Below are 14,190 nucleotides of genomic sequence, written 5' to 3' on the forward strand. Positions count from 1 at the left end.
ATTGAATATTGCACGTAAGTACGTATTGCACATAGAATGTGTGTGAATAGAAGTGAAATAGCAGCAGTTTGACAGTGAAGGCATTGAATATTAATGTCCAATGAGTTTTATTGTTTTATATATACCGTAAATTCCGGATTACAAGCCGCTACTTTTTTCCCCTCATTTTGAATCCTGCGGTATGCAATGATGCGGCCAATTTATCAATTTTTCTAACGACCGCCAGGAGCACTCCAGCATAAAATGCAAGCATAAGACACGTGGAATATGTGTGTCGAGGAAGAATCTAGTTGGCACTCTTACCCGTATTTTAACTTTGTGCTTTGTGTACGAATAAAAGTAGCAGATCCTCATCTTTGTGCATTAGTAGAATTAGCATAGCCTGGTACTCCAGACTCACCGCTGCTCCAGCTATTGAGTCTGGCCACCATTAAGCGGATAAAATTTTCAGGGCGGAGCAAGCCACAGCAATCAGACAGCGGAGTGGACCAATCAGCGACGGGCGGGACGAGGGACTTGCGCGCGGAAGTAAACATACGAGGAGAGCGGAGTTTATTCAACATGGCTAGCGCGAGACAGACTTGTCACTGACTTGTGTCGATGTGTTTTTGGTAATTTAAAACTGATTTTACCGTGGATTGGAACATATTTTCGGCTCTCCTGTTCGCCATCTGTGTTGTGGATGTTCGACTTCCGACGCGGAAGAGTGACACCGCTCGTTAAGAGCACGTCACGCAAATAAACAAATCTGATTTATCGATTGATTTTGTACTTGCTCGAGAGGGCGTTAATGGGCTGGGTCTCAGACTATTCTCTAAGTGTTTGAAAAACACACGGAGAACAGTGTGGCCGTGCCAGGCAAGAATTAGCATGCCCGCATCATGCTAGAAGAAATGGATATGATGTGCCGAGTTGAATTGAAGGCTTGGATGGCCAGCGGCGTCAGATCGTTTACAAAAGTGGTCGTATGCGAAGAGCAACTTTTGCAAAAGTCTGACAGCGTGGAGCAGCGTGAAAAAAATCCACCATCACCAACGGGTTTCGAAAAGCCGGTCTGCTGCGTGATGAAGAGGACGACACGCTAAGATTGAGGAGTCAGCTAAGTGCCGTGTTGCTGGCGCTGTTTGGAAAGAAAAGTTAAGGTATTGTAACGATGACAAATAGTAACCCGTAAAGTTAGGTTGCAATTCTTTATTTTGGAAACTCGTCGAACAACACACGACTGCTGCCTCTAGCAGCCGACGCACACACACAGACACACCCGCAGCAACAACGACAGCACGTCTCTTGCTCTTCCGCACCTCCCTTACCTGTAAGTCGCGCTGTATCATAACCCGATTCGTTAAAATATGGAATTTACACTTGGAAAACTGTGTATTTCTTTATAAATATTTCAGTTTAATATGTGGGCACACGCGGCTTATAGGCAGGAGAGGCTTATGGATGTACAAAATGCTTTTTCCTTTAAAAATGTACTGGGTGAGGCTTGTAATCCGGGGCGCTCAATGGTCCGGAATTTACGGTAAATAAACATTAAAATGCTGCATGGACCATTTATTAATGTCCATATTTCCATAATTTCTTTTCAAAACTGAAAGCACCACAAAAAACTACATATTCCAGGAGCCATTGAGAGTTCACAAAGGAATGAGGTCATTCGAAAACGTTTAATATATTGTCGAGCGAGGCGCCATCTAAAGAGAGGGAGCGTCAGCCGGTTGAATTGCACAAGCGACTTTGTGAAACGTGCAGGATGAATCAAAAACTAAATATAGCGCAAGCAAATACATTATTTCATCAACTCGGGAAAGAGAATGGGCCAGATTTGACGTTTTCTTCAGATGAGTCGGCGTGTGAAAAGAGTGACAGCAGTACGCAAAGGGTGGAAGAAGAAATGACACCCTCTGCAAGTGTGGTAGCATCGTGTCTTCCTCCACGACGAAACTGAGTGACATGCGTGAAGAAATTGAACTGAACTGGTTTATTGTAAATATTTTTTTCAAACTTTTTTTTTTTTTATGTTATTGTTTTTTCACAATCAAACTTTTCAATTTGTATATAGATGTGTTCCAGAAACTTGATTGTATGTATAATGCTTTGATAAGGTGATGGGGTCAATACCTAAACCTCACTAAAAACTATCCTCCAAAAGCTTTTTGGGTTCGATGATATATATAAATATATATATTCACTATTTGGCACTGTTTTTCTCTTGTATATAACCTGTTTTGACCATAGTATGTAGAAAGGACAAAAACGCCTATGGCCATACCTCCTGTTTCTGATCAATTATCAAATATAAAACTATTCAGTCTCATTTTTTTCTGTTGAACGTATATCCTGACTAGTTGAATAAATATTATCACGCTTAAAAACGTTTCGTTGAGCATGTTTGGTTTTCAATGGAACATTAATATTACAAATTCTGAGGAATTTTTTTTTTTTTTGTCTTTGTGGGTCCAAAATGTTATTATTGGTTAGTAAAGAAAACAACAGTTTGGACATGAAGGTTATTTTGTCCTGAAAAATGGGACCCAGCCGGGCCATTTTTTCTTTGAAATATAAAGGCAACATCAAAGGTATACAAATTCAGACAAAATGCGCCCACTTAGGTGTTAAAGCCGATCATTTGCTGACATCCTCTCCCAGTTAAAATGGATTGGACGTATATTGCCATCAATGGCACTGAGTGAGTAAATATGTATATAAGTACCTTAATACTACCTCACCTCCAGTTTGCTCATCAATGTTTGGACCAGGGCCTCCGCTTCCTCTCCCTCTCTGCTGACATTTCTGCCTCACACTCGTCCTTCCCTCGCAGAGGTTCCCAGGAGACGTTGATGGATCGGCCGTGTTTATGAAGCCGCCGCCACCGCGGCGATCAATCACACCTCGATCCCTGGACCTGCTGTTGGACTTCACCTCACCCTCGGACTGTGTAAGGCTGTACAGCAGGTAGACAAATGCACATTGTTAGTGTGGCTCATCATGATGAAGAAATCATGGTACATCAGTCAAAAATGGAAAGACTGGATGTGGTATAACATCATCCTAATCTGGTGAGAGCCATTTAAAGAGTTATAGGAATAAATCTGCCTTTAGAATTGTTGGGGGGTGATAAAACACTGTAAAATATTGCAGTCAGTCAGGTACAATTTTATCAAATCATGTTTGCAAATATTTAGATTACATTGTTTTTATTGCTTTTCCAAATCATGATTGAGCATACTTACCTAACGTTCTGTCCAGTTGCGTTTCAGCTTGGTCTACTGAGTCTTTAGTACACAGCCCAATGGCGCCATCTACTGCTAGAAAATGCAAACTTCAGCTACATTTGGAAGGGTTTGTCCACTTCATTTTTCCTAAGCCGTTATGAATTCCTAAATCTAAAAACCGAATAAAAATTGAGCCAGACTAATGTTCAATATTTAATAGGAAAAAATATTTTTATGTACAAAACGAGTTACAAGACTGTTTGATATTGATTGGTCAACATTGCTGCGGCTCAACGTTTCCTCTTCATTTCAAATTTGTAGATAGCCGCAGCATTTGGTGTCTCCTTCTTAACTTTGATCTTCTGACGTTTATCCTGTAGGAAATATGCACTTTTTAGTAAACTGTCATTTATCCCAGGATCACGCGTTTCAAATCCATTGGAAAAAGTGGTACCTCAAGATATGAAATTATTTACACTGCAAATTTATGACATCTTAATAAAATGCTTCCTAAATCTAGTGAAAATAATTTTCTCCATCTTGCTTTAAGTGTTAAAGACTAGTTACCAGATTAATGTGATAGAATATTTCACTTAAAGTAAATACTACCAAATGTTCTTAATAAGCCCATACATCTAAAAGTTGGTAATTTTCCACTTAATCCAAATAAAGTTTTGAACAATACCTATTCTGGAATTAAGAACATTTCTGACACATTTACTTTCTCCCCCTTAAAATAAGAAACACTCAATATAACTTGAATAGTGCTGCAACGATTATTCGATTAACTCGAGTAATTCGATTCAAAAAAAAGATTTGAATTCAATTTTGCTTCGAGTATTCGATTAATTAGTGGCTTTGTAATGGTTTGTTTTGAAAGCGTTTGCATTTAGTTTTATTGATTTGGGTAGATACACTGCCTTCTAGTGACAACAGTGAATATGACATAACTCATTTCACATGGCTGAATCCAGCTGCTCCCTGTTAAGATCAACATAAACTTAGTTTCTGTTTGAGCTAATGTTTTTTTAATGAATTTGGAATTTAGTTTATAGGTATATTTAGCCGTTTTTTGGGGGGGATTATGTGTTTGAATGATTTGTTAAGAGCATTGCCAAAAAACCTTAGCATTTCATAGCATTTAAGCTAGCGGACTTTTGCTATGCAAGTTAGCCAACTGTTCTTTTGTTGTACTTAGATCTTCATTTATTTATTTTAAGCTCAGGTATTTTAATTTATTCCGTCCGTCCATCCGTCCGTCATAAAAAAAAAAAACTCAACAGACATATTAAGCAACAGCAATTAGTTTAGTTTTTGTTTGAGTTAATGGCTTTAAATGCATTCGTAATTTAGTTTATAGATACTGTATATTTAGCTGTTTTTGTGGGAATATGTGTTTGAACCATTTGTTAAGAGCATTGAAAAAAAAAAGTTAGCATTTTATTGTAGTATTTAAGATTACGGACTTTTTCTCTGTTGTGTAAATTAGCCAACTGTTATTTTGTTGTACTTAAAGTGCATGTGACATAAAAAGCATGTTTATTTCATAATACACGTGGTATTTTATGCTCCTGAATGATATGGACCGCTTGGATGTGTGTGGAAGCGATCGCTATATTTATTTAGTTTTTTTAATCCCGCGCCATGAAAATCAGTGACTTCCGGCTTCGGTCTTGCATTGAGGAGGAGGGCGCTGTGACGTGTACGGGTGAAGGCGTCCTCTTCACTAAACAGCCGTACTGTTGTGTATGAGAACTAAGGATTCAGCTGATTTTGCGGATTAATACGTTTATTTTTCGCATCACGCCAGCCAAACGGCTGCAGAAAAATCTTGCTTTATGAGAGGCGTGTGCGCCTTTTTGGAGTTTCAGAAGGTTCCTATTCACCGTGGATATTGGCCAAAACATGCCCTACTATTGTGGGACCATTGGACTTACAACGAAGTGAGTAAACATCTTGTTTTGTATTATGTCAAATACGAATAAAGCGATTACAAAGTAAACACTACAAACTTTCCTTAAATAAAGGACAACTTACGTTTGATCATTGATAGGCATATAAAAAGCTCTCCTCATGCACATTAGCTGCACAACAACTGCAGCCGCCCTCCTCCGGGGAACGAACTGTAAATTGCTCTCCGCCGGGCGGTTTGCCGATCCACGAAGACAATCGACAACCCAGTCGTCATGTCAAATAATCCGGGCTAGTTATGTGTAATTTTCCGCTTCGAAGACTTTGAAACATCACTCGGTTGGGGTTAGCATGTCGGCTAGCTGTCACGCCTCTTGGTTTGTTTACATTCTCCGAAGTCGGGGAAGGGAAATGACATATGTCCGATTTAGGTGTCATAAAATATCGTTCGGGAGGTGCGACAGTAAAGGTGAAGTCGACAGGTTTGACCATTATGGAGTAATTTTGCCATGTCGTCCTGAATAAGTGCATTTTTATGATTTCATTCTGCCGTATGCTCTTTAAATCCTCATTTATTTATTTTTTCATACCGTTTGAGGCTCAGCTCAAGTATTTTTAACTTTTTTATGTTCCTTATCAGATTACTTGATTATTCGAACTAACTAGTTGATCGATTAATCGACCGACTAAAATAATCGATAGCTGCAGCCCTAAACTTGAAAAAAAATCACTTTATATTGACAGAGTTCATCCCAAACTTCTGAACAGAATTGATTTTTTAAAACATTTAAACAAGTAACAAATAAGACATTTTAATCTTAGTAAACAAGTGTTTCAAGATTTAACTGAGTTGTTCTGTTGCTTAGAATGAGTGATTTAGGCTTTATTAAGGTTTAATTTTCTAGATTTGTTGCTTAGAAATTATTTTTGTCTGTTCTAAGCAACATGTTTTGAAAAGTGAGTGTTTAATCCATTTTTAAAGATGAATATACTTGATTTGTTGTTTCATATAAGTGATTGAGCCTTTCTTTTCTAATATCCCTTATTTGTTGCTCAGAATAAGTGATTTTTGCTTATTCTATACAAAATCCTACATAAAATGAGACTTAAGATATGTTAAAGTTGTTTAACTCATTTGCTCCCAAAAACGTATAAATACGTTCCATTTTTAATTGTTTCAGTGTTACGTTTATTTTTTCACAAGAGACGATCTCTAGGCTCTGATGCAACTTAGCTCCAAAACACAATGCTGAAAATCCATTTTAAAGCAATAAAACTGGCCACTGGAGGGCAGTAGCACATTTGGTAAGACCCGGACCCGATTCAACGGAACAAACGGCCGGGGCACCGGCGGAAGACGACCTTGTTACATTGCTACTTTGCTATCAAAAGATCTATTTGTCTTGTTGTTTATGTTATTTTGTAGAAGGAAAACATTATTCGGATGTTTGGGATGTCAAAAAAGCGAAAAAATAGCTGTGTTAAAGTCAAAGTTATGTTTGAAATGTATGCTTTTACAAAAAGCCCAATTTCTCAGTTTTTTCATCAGAAATTGGAAAATTGCTCAAACAAAGCTATTTTCTAATGCTGATTTCTAAAGAATTGAAAAAGATGTGAACTAACTTTTTTTTCCGGCTGAAAGAAGAGAGTCTAATCTACCTTTTGGTGGGTTCCATGTTTGTATAGCAAAAGAACAGAATTTTCTGTGGGCCTTGCAAAATTAGTCAAAATCCAGTAAAACGGCTGGGAGCGACGGGGGGTTGCACCAGTGAAAATGGCAGGGAGTTAATGAGTTAAGACTAAATACTATTTGGTATTGCTTAATATAAGTCTGTTAAGCTTTTTTTTTTTTTTTTTTTTTTTTTTAATGACGGAAGGACGGACGGAATAAATTAAAATACCTGAGCTTAAAATAAATGACGATATAAGTACAACAAAAGAACAGTAGGCTAACTTGCATAGCAAAAGTCCGCTAGCTTAAATGCTATAAAATGCTAACGTTTTTTGACAATGCTCTTAACCAATCGTTCAAACACATAATCCCCCCCAAAAACGGCTAAATATACCTAGGAACTAAATTACAAATTCATTAAAAAACATTAGCTCAAACAAAAAAATAACCTTATGCTGGTCTTAACAGGGAGCAGCTGGATTCAGCCATGTGGAATTAGACATATTACCGTATATTCACTGTTGCCACTAGAAGGCAGTGTATCCACCCAAATCAATAAAACTAAATGCACACATTTTCAAAACAAACTATTACAACGCCACTTTAATTAAATGAATACTCGAAGCAGCGAATCGAATTACTCGAGTTAAAAGCACTGGTAGTTACATTATCGCATTGCGGGAATTATCTATTTCAGTTCATATCTCTCGTACGCTGAATAATTTTTCGTAATATGAAGTGAAAAAAAACTGAAAAATGTCTCAACAAATGATTTTTACGTGTACCGAAGCTTTCTTATCTCGAGGTACCACTGAAGAATACAGATACTACCTAATAAAAAACTTGTGCTTATACAAACTTTAACCACATCCATGTCTTAAATGTTCATTACCCTTTACCTATAACACTACTGAAGTTCATGATGTGAAGATTAGAGGCTGTGTGTCCTCACCTGAAGGTCCTTACGTGTCTGGAGCTTCTGGCTAATGACAAACAATTTCTTCTCCCGATCGATCCTTTGGGAGAGAATTTTATACTCGTGTTTGCGTTGCTTGGACAGCTTCTACAACATAACCAGAAAAATATACATAATTTTCGTCACATGGGAAGATTTGATTTTTTTTTTAAGCTTAGAATATTTTTGACTAGACCTCTTGACTGTGAGGCTCCACGGCTCCTAGAATGCGTTTATCTCTTAGTGTGGCCATCGTGGGTCTGTTGTAAACACGATCCACCAGCTCGGGGACAGTGTTCAGATGGCCGGCTAAGTCAAATGACTGTACTGCAAAACAAAAACGAAAAAATGGTGACTAAAATCACAAACAAATGGCCCAAAATTCCCAGTCGATTGTCACTAGCATTCCTTGACATGTTTACAAGTAGTTACCTTCTTTTTTGGAATCCACAAAAAAGGTGTGCGTGTTTTTCTGTTTACCGTCCACATCCAGAAGATGTAGACTTCCTTTGAGTTTTTCAATTTTCTTAAAAATAAATGATAGATAAGGGTTATTTCCTTGTTTTCTTTTAGGGTTTATACAGACAGCCTAGCAATCAGTCGTTTTAAATTTTAATGGGGAAAAAGACAAATATTTGCAGTTAAAGGACAACTTACCCTTGCTTCCGCCACCCTCTTCATCTCGACATATTTGATGTCTTGTGTGGTCATCACTTTCTTCTGCTCTTCCGTCACTTCCTGGTCCTCTTCTTGCTTTTTTGACATGTGTACTCCATCCTGTGAACAGCCCCATTACCAACTAAACCTTGCTGAATCTATGAAATGGTAAGAACTTCAGTTTTGTTGAGAATTTACCTTGAGCTGTGAATTAATCATGTTGAAGTAGAACTCATCAGGGTTTTTCTCCAGTGCCTTCTTACGGAGTGCGAGGAGTGTATTTTGTTTCTTGTGATAGTCACTGTCACATAATACAATAAATGAATATACATTCATAAGTATTACTTGGCTTGAAAGGTTTATGGACTTCATTTTACTGACTTTGCACGTTGTTTGTAGTCTTTCTTCTTCTCCAGTAAGCCCAAGTGCTTCCTAGCTTCAGGCTGGTAAAAAAAATAAAGTTAGGTAAGTTTATTTCGTATTAATTAGATATGTCACATAACACACTAAAATCTCAAGGCATTAGAATCAACATTTTTTTTAAAATTGGCACATGGCTAAGTTTGGTCGGCTAGGAGCTAACCCAAATTTAGCCGGCAAACTCACCTGGGATCTTTCCTGGTGGTTTCTTTGTCGGGATTTCAGCGCTTTTCTGAACGAGGACATGTCTGCAAAGTTTGTCAAACAGCTGCTTATACGAGAAACTGCTTTAAAATGTTATATTTTTGTATGACAAGGTCGAGCACGAGTGCTCATCTGTAAATGTTGCTGTAAGTCATTTCCGGTGTCGTCATTTCCCTTCAGCAGATTCGCTACGCTAAAAACAAAGTCATAAAATAGTGTGATGATTAATCTTGGTTGTAAGGAAAATAATATTATTATTGTTGGTTTTAATCTTTAATTTGTTGTTCAAGAGATTTTTATTTTATTTTTAACGCCATGTTTTTGATGGTGCTCCACTAGTATAAAGACGATAGAGGTCACTGTTGCACAATTTTGGCTTGCCTAGCAGAACATATTGTTTTACATAATTTGTTACCAGTTACAACTCACCTAAAATACTGTACGTTTAGGAGTACTAAACTATGACTTCATTTTATGTTAATAAGGTTAAAAATCGGCTAAGATTAGAGATATATAGCAAGAGTATAATATACATTCGAAACAACCATTATACACTACAGTATTTAACCAGTAGTTTAAACATTTTACAAATTCTACATTGTATTTTATTGGCTGTCTTTTCATGTTACCAATTTAAAAACAAATAAGGTTATTTCTTATTTAAAAATAAATAAATAAATAAATAAATAAATAAATAAATAAATAAATAAATAAATAAATAAATAAAATTAATAATCCCAACCAATTCAATATACAGGGCCTCAAGTACAAGGCAACCCAATTTCATAAATAAACATGATATAAATCTACAGCTGCCAGTTTAACACACATAACAAGCCAATTTAAAATTTCAATGGAAAATTTTCCAGTTAATTTAAATAAATCTTTACAATACAGTGGTCCCTACTTTTTCGCATTTTATTGTGACCAGAACCCACCGCGATAAGTGAAAAACCGAAGTAGTAGCGCACCCTCCCCCCACCCAAAATTTTTAAATTTCTTTTTCGTTTGTTGTGTTCAATGTATTTGTTCAGAATTAGCATTGGAAAGAGATACATATAAGACATGTGTTTTTTTTTTTTTTTTTTTTTTTTTCATTTTTCTCCCCAAAGTATAATTTAAAAATTTGAGTGAGTCCACTGAAATCCGCCCAAGTATTCACACGCAATGAGTTGCCACAGCAACTGTTTAACAAGTTAAACGATGATTGACGCATTCAGCGCTTTGAAGTTTTGGCTTACAAGCGTCTCTGGCTAGATTAAACCTTAAACGTCTGTCAATCATCGTTAACTTTAATAAGCACTGCAGTGCTCAGCCTGACCGATTATTTTTAAACAAGAATAAAGTAGTAGAAAAATGCTTGGCTATATTAAATACTTCATTGAGTGAGTCCACTCAAATCCGCTCCAGCTGCTCACTTACACAAAATGAGTTGCCACAGCAACTGTTTAACAAGTTAAACGATGTTTGACACATGCGGCGCTTTGAAGTTCGTGTCTCTGGCAACAACAAACCCAAACACCTGTCAATCATTAATAAGCAACTCCAGTGCATGTGCACTGCCTGACGAACAAAGAGCAGGGAGAAGGAGGAAGAGTGAGACTATGCGATCGGCTTGGAACAGCTCATTTGTTTTTTTTGTTTTATTTATTTGAAAAAAAAAATCCGCGATGGGTTGAGGGAGCAAGTATGAAGCGCGATGTAGCGAGGGATCATTGTACTAACATTTATGCATAACCAAATCCAGGTCTGTGTCATGATTTATAATATGCACAAAAGTCTACCAAAAATGTATCTATGTACAATATAATTGACACTTAAGTTACTTCTAAAATAGTGCTGCAACGGTTAATCGATTAACTCGAGTAATTAGATTAGAAAAAAGATTCAAATTAAATATTGCTGCTTTGAGTATTCGTTTAAATAAAGTGGTGTTGTAATGGTTTGTTTTTAAGTTCTTGCATTTAGTTTTATTGATTTGGGTGGATACACTGCCCTCTAGTGGCATCAGTGAATATAATATAACTCATTGCACATTGCTAAATCCAGCTGCTCCTTGTTAAGACCGACATAAACTAAGTTTTTGTTTGAGTTAATGTTTTTTCATGCATTTGTAATTTAATTTATAGGTATATTTAGCTGTTTTTTGTGGGAATATGTGTTTGAACGATATGGTAAGAGCATTGCAAAAAAAAAAAAGATAAATATGTTAGCATTTTATAGCATTTAAGCTAGCCAACCTTTACTATGTAAGTTAGCCAATTGTGTTTTTGTTGTACTAAGATCCTCATTTATTACTTTTTTTAATACCGTTTGAGGTTCAGCTCAGGTATTTTAATTTTCTATGTTCCTTATCCGATTACCCAATTATTCGAACTACTACTTCATCGATTAATCGACTACTAAATTAATCAATAGCTGCAGCCCTATTCCAAAGTAAGAAATACAACATTTAAGAATGTAAATAATATCAGAAATTATTATTTCGTGTCCCTCGAAACAGCTCGACGTATTTTAGTTAGATCTTAAAACCCTTGTGTTTCTCTTCTTTTCTGTCTACTTCCCGTTCTTTCTAGTAAATAAAATAATGAAATGAGCCCTGTTGTTACTCAAACAACATTAGGAAATAAAGTGTATACCCTAACAAGCAGTGAACATAAATATGAATGACATATGAAAGTCTTCAATGAGTCGCTGCATCCTCTCAGATAAGACTTTGGGTATGGAGGGGACTACAACTTGGCATGATATATATGAGAGAAGCCGCAATGGCACCAGTGAGCTCATCTCACCCAGACTCCCAACTCTGCATGTATGTGATATCCCAGCAAGCCCCCCCTCCAATGGCATCTCACTACAACCGAGGAATGTCTGTTACATGTGTGAAATTTGCCCAGCATGCAGAAAGTCTGCGGCTGATGAGACCAATGAATGGGATCAGTGTTTCCACATGATGTCACGTGCTTTGTTTATCGTCAGCACCTCCCGCTAATGACCCCCGAATCCTTGTGCGCACGTTTCAGCGTTATAAATGTCTTCAATCAAAGGCTTTACCCAACAATATCGGATGAACTACAACAAAAATGAATGACATTTTTATAGTATCACATAAATTCTGTCACATCCGGCAACAACAAATGATAATTTTAATTCATGTTCTCAACTGTTACGCAATTGTAAAAAAAAAAAAGGTGACCAATAAAACATTTTACTGCTTATTTTACGCACACAAAGCGAGCTGAGACGACGCAGAGACGTTTGGTTTTCTTTAATGAATGCTGAGGAAATATCAGTGTTGACATTTTGTTGGATCAGAGCAAGTGTATGTTGTTAGCTAAGGACTTTGGTATGTCTCGCTTATGTGACTTAGGACCCGTCACGAGTGACCGACTTACATTCACCGTTTCATGCGCGAGTTCATTTGATTTTTAAATGTTTTTATTAAATTCATATACACTAGTGGTCTTAAACATGCGGCCCAGTGGCCAATTGCAGCCGGCGGGACAATATTATTGGGCTCCCATTTAACATCCAGTTGCAGAATTAATGGAGCCTGCATGCCTGCAAAAAAAGAAAAAGAAAAGATGAATAATTTTAAATAAGTTGAACGAGATTGAAGAATCCATGTTAAGGGTGAAAATCAATTATTTAAATAATAAAACAAAATAGATTTCAAAAAAAAAAAAAAAAAAGAAAAAGAAAATTTAAAAAGGCCAGGAGCAATAAAAAATATAATTTAAATAAAATAGATTTAAAACAAGTCCAAGTAAAAAAAAAAGTATTTGGCGAAAAAAAATACTCAAGTAATGAGTACCATTGTGAATAACTGCTTACGATGTTTGATTTTTTTTTTTTTTTTTTGGGGGGGGGACAATGGTATTTTTTTCTCATCACAAGAAATCGATATTAAATTTTATTATTTCACTGTACTATAACCTATTACATCATGGCATTAAGCCAAAGAAATACCAAAATAAAAGATTTTTTTAAATCATTTAATTCCAGTGAAAGAAAAAAATCAGACCTGAAGCATCATTCGTCCATAAAAGCATGAGTGCCCTCTAGTGGAGAAAGTAGTTCGTAGTTTGACTAGTTGAATAGTTCTTTCATAGTTCATATTATGAAATTAAAAGTATCATATCTCCGGTTTTCCGTGGCCAATCGGGGCCAAATAAAAACTGGGAGAGAGGTTAAAATCTGCGCTTTCGAATCATGTTGAGGGCAGCGCTCAATGTCAAATACTTAATTTTCTATGGTGCTTTAAAGATGCCACATGATTGAAGAGGTCGGCATGATCATAGAACAGCAAGCTTGAGTCTGATTGGTATAATGGAGTCATGTGATTATTGTCTCTTTAGTGAAACTGGTAGAGCATTAGTGGAGGGGAAAAAAAGTAAAATCTAATATGTAGAATTAATAGGAAAAATGTAACGACTGGTGCAGCCCAGAGTAGCAGAGTAAGAGTAGCATTTCGTCTTCACAAATCAACTCAAGTAAAAATACAAAGTATGGATAACTAAAACTATTCTTAGAAGTACATTTTTCTCAAAAATTTACTCAAGTAAATTTAGTGACCACTAGGGGAGTGACAATACAGTGGGGCAAATAAGTATTTAGTCAACCACTAATTGTGCAAGTTCTCCCACTTGAAAATATTAAAGAGGCCTGTAATTCTCAACATGGTTAAACCTCAACCATGAGAGACAGAATGTGGAAAACCCCCAGAAAATCACATTGTTTGATTTTTAAATAATTTATTTGCAAATCATGGTTGAAAATAAGTATTTGGTCAATAACAAAAGTTCATCTCAATACTTTGTTATGTACCCTTTGTTAGCAATATTGGAGGCCAAACATTTTCTGTAACTCTTCACAAGCTTTTCACACACTGTTGCTGGTATTTTGGCCCATTCCTCCATGCAGATCTCCTCTAGAGCAGTGATGTTTTGGGGCTGTCGTTGGGCAACACGGACTTTCAACTCCCTCCGCAGATTTTCCATGGGGTTGAGACCTGGACACTGGCTAGGCCACTCCAGGACCTTGAAATGCTTCTTACAAAGCCACTCCTTTGTTGCCCTGGCTTTGTGTTTGGGATCATTGTCATGCTGAAAGACCCAGCCACGTCTCATCTTCAATGCCCTTGCTGATGGAAGGAG

At 36.7% G+C, this 14,190-nt stretch overlaps 1 protein-coding gene across 1 annotated transcript; it reads right to left on the reverse strand.

The window, feature by feature from the left end:
* Positions 1-3,419: 3,419 nt before the first annotated feature.
* Positions 3,420-9,194, reverse strand: utp11 (UTP11 small subunit processome component). The gene is made up of 8 exons (XM_057834701.1): positions 9,017-9,194; positions 8,792-8,853; positions 8,609-8,711; positions 8,411-8,530; positions 8,186-8,279; positions 7,950-8,080; positions 7,751-7,861; positions 3,420-3,589 (listed from the first exon to the last, which is right to left on the reverse strand). The coding sequence occupies exons 1-8, from the start codon at positions 9,074-9,076 to the stop codon at positions 3,506-3,508; spliced, it is 765 nt and encodes a 254-aa protein (XP_057690684.1). The 5' UTR covers positions 9,077-9,194; the 3' UTR covers positions 3,420-3,505.
* Between the last annotated feature and the right edge of the window lie 4,996 nt (positions 9,195-14,190).

Source organism: Corythoichthys intestinalis, chromosome 4, assembly GCF_030265065.1.
Source record: "Corythoichthys intestinalis isolate RoL2023-P3 chromosome 4, ASM3026506v1, whole genome shotgun sequence".
NCBI lineage: Eukaryota > Metazoa > Chordata > Actinopteri > Syngnathiformes > Syngnathidae > Corythoichthys > Corythoichthys intestinalis.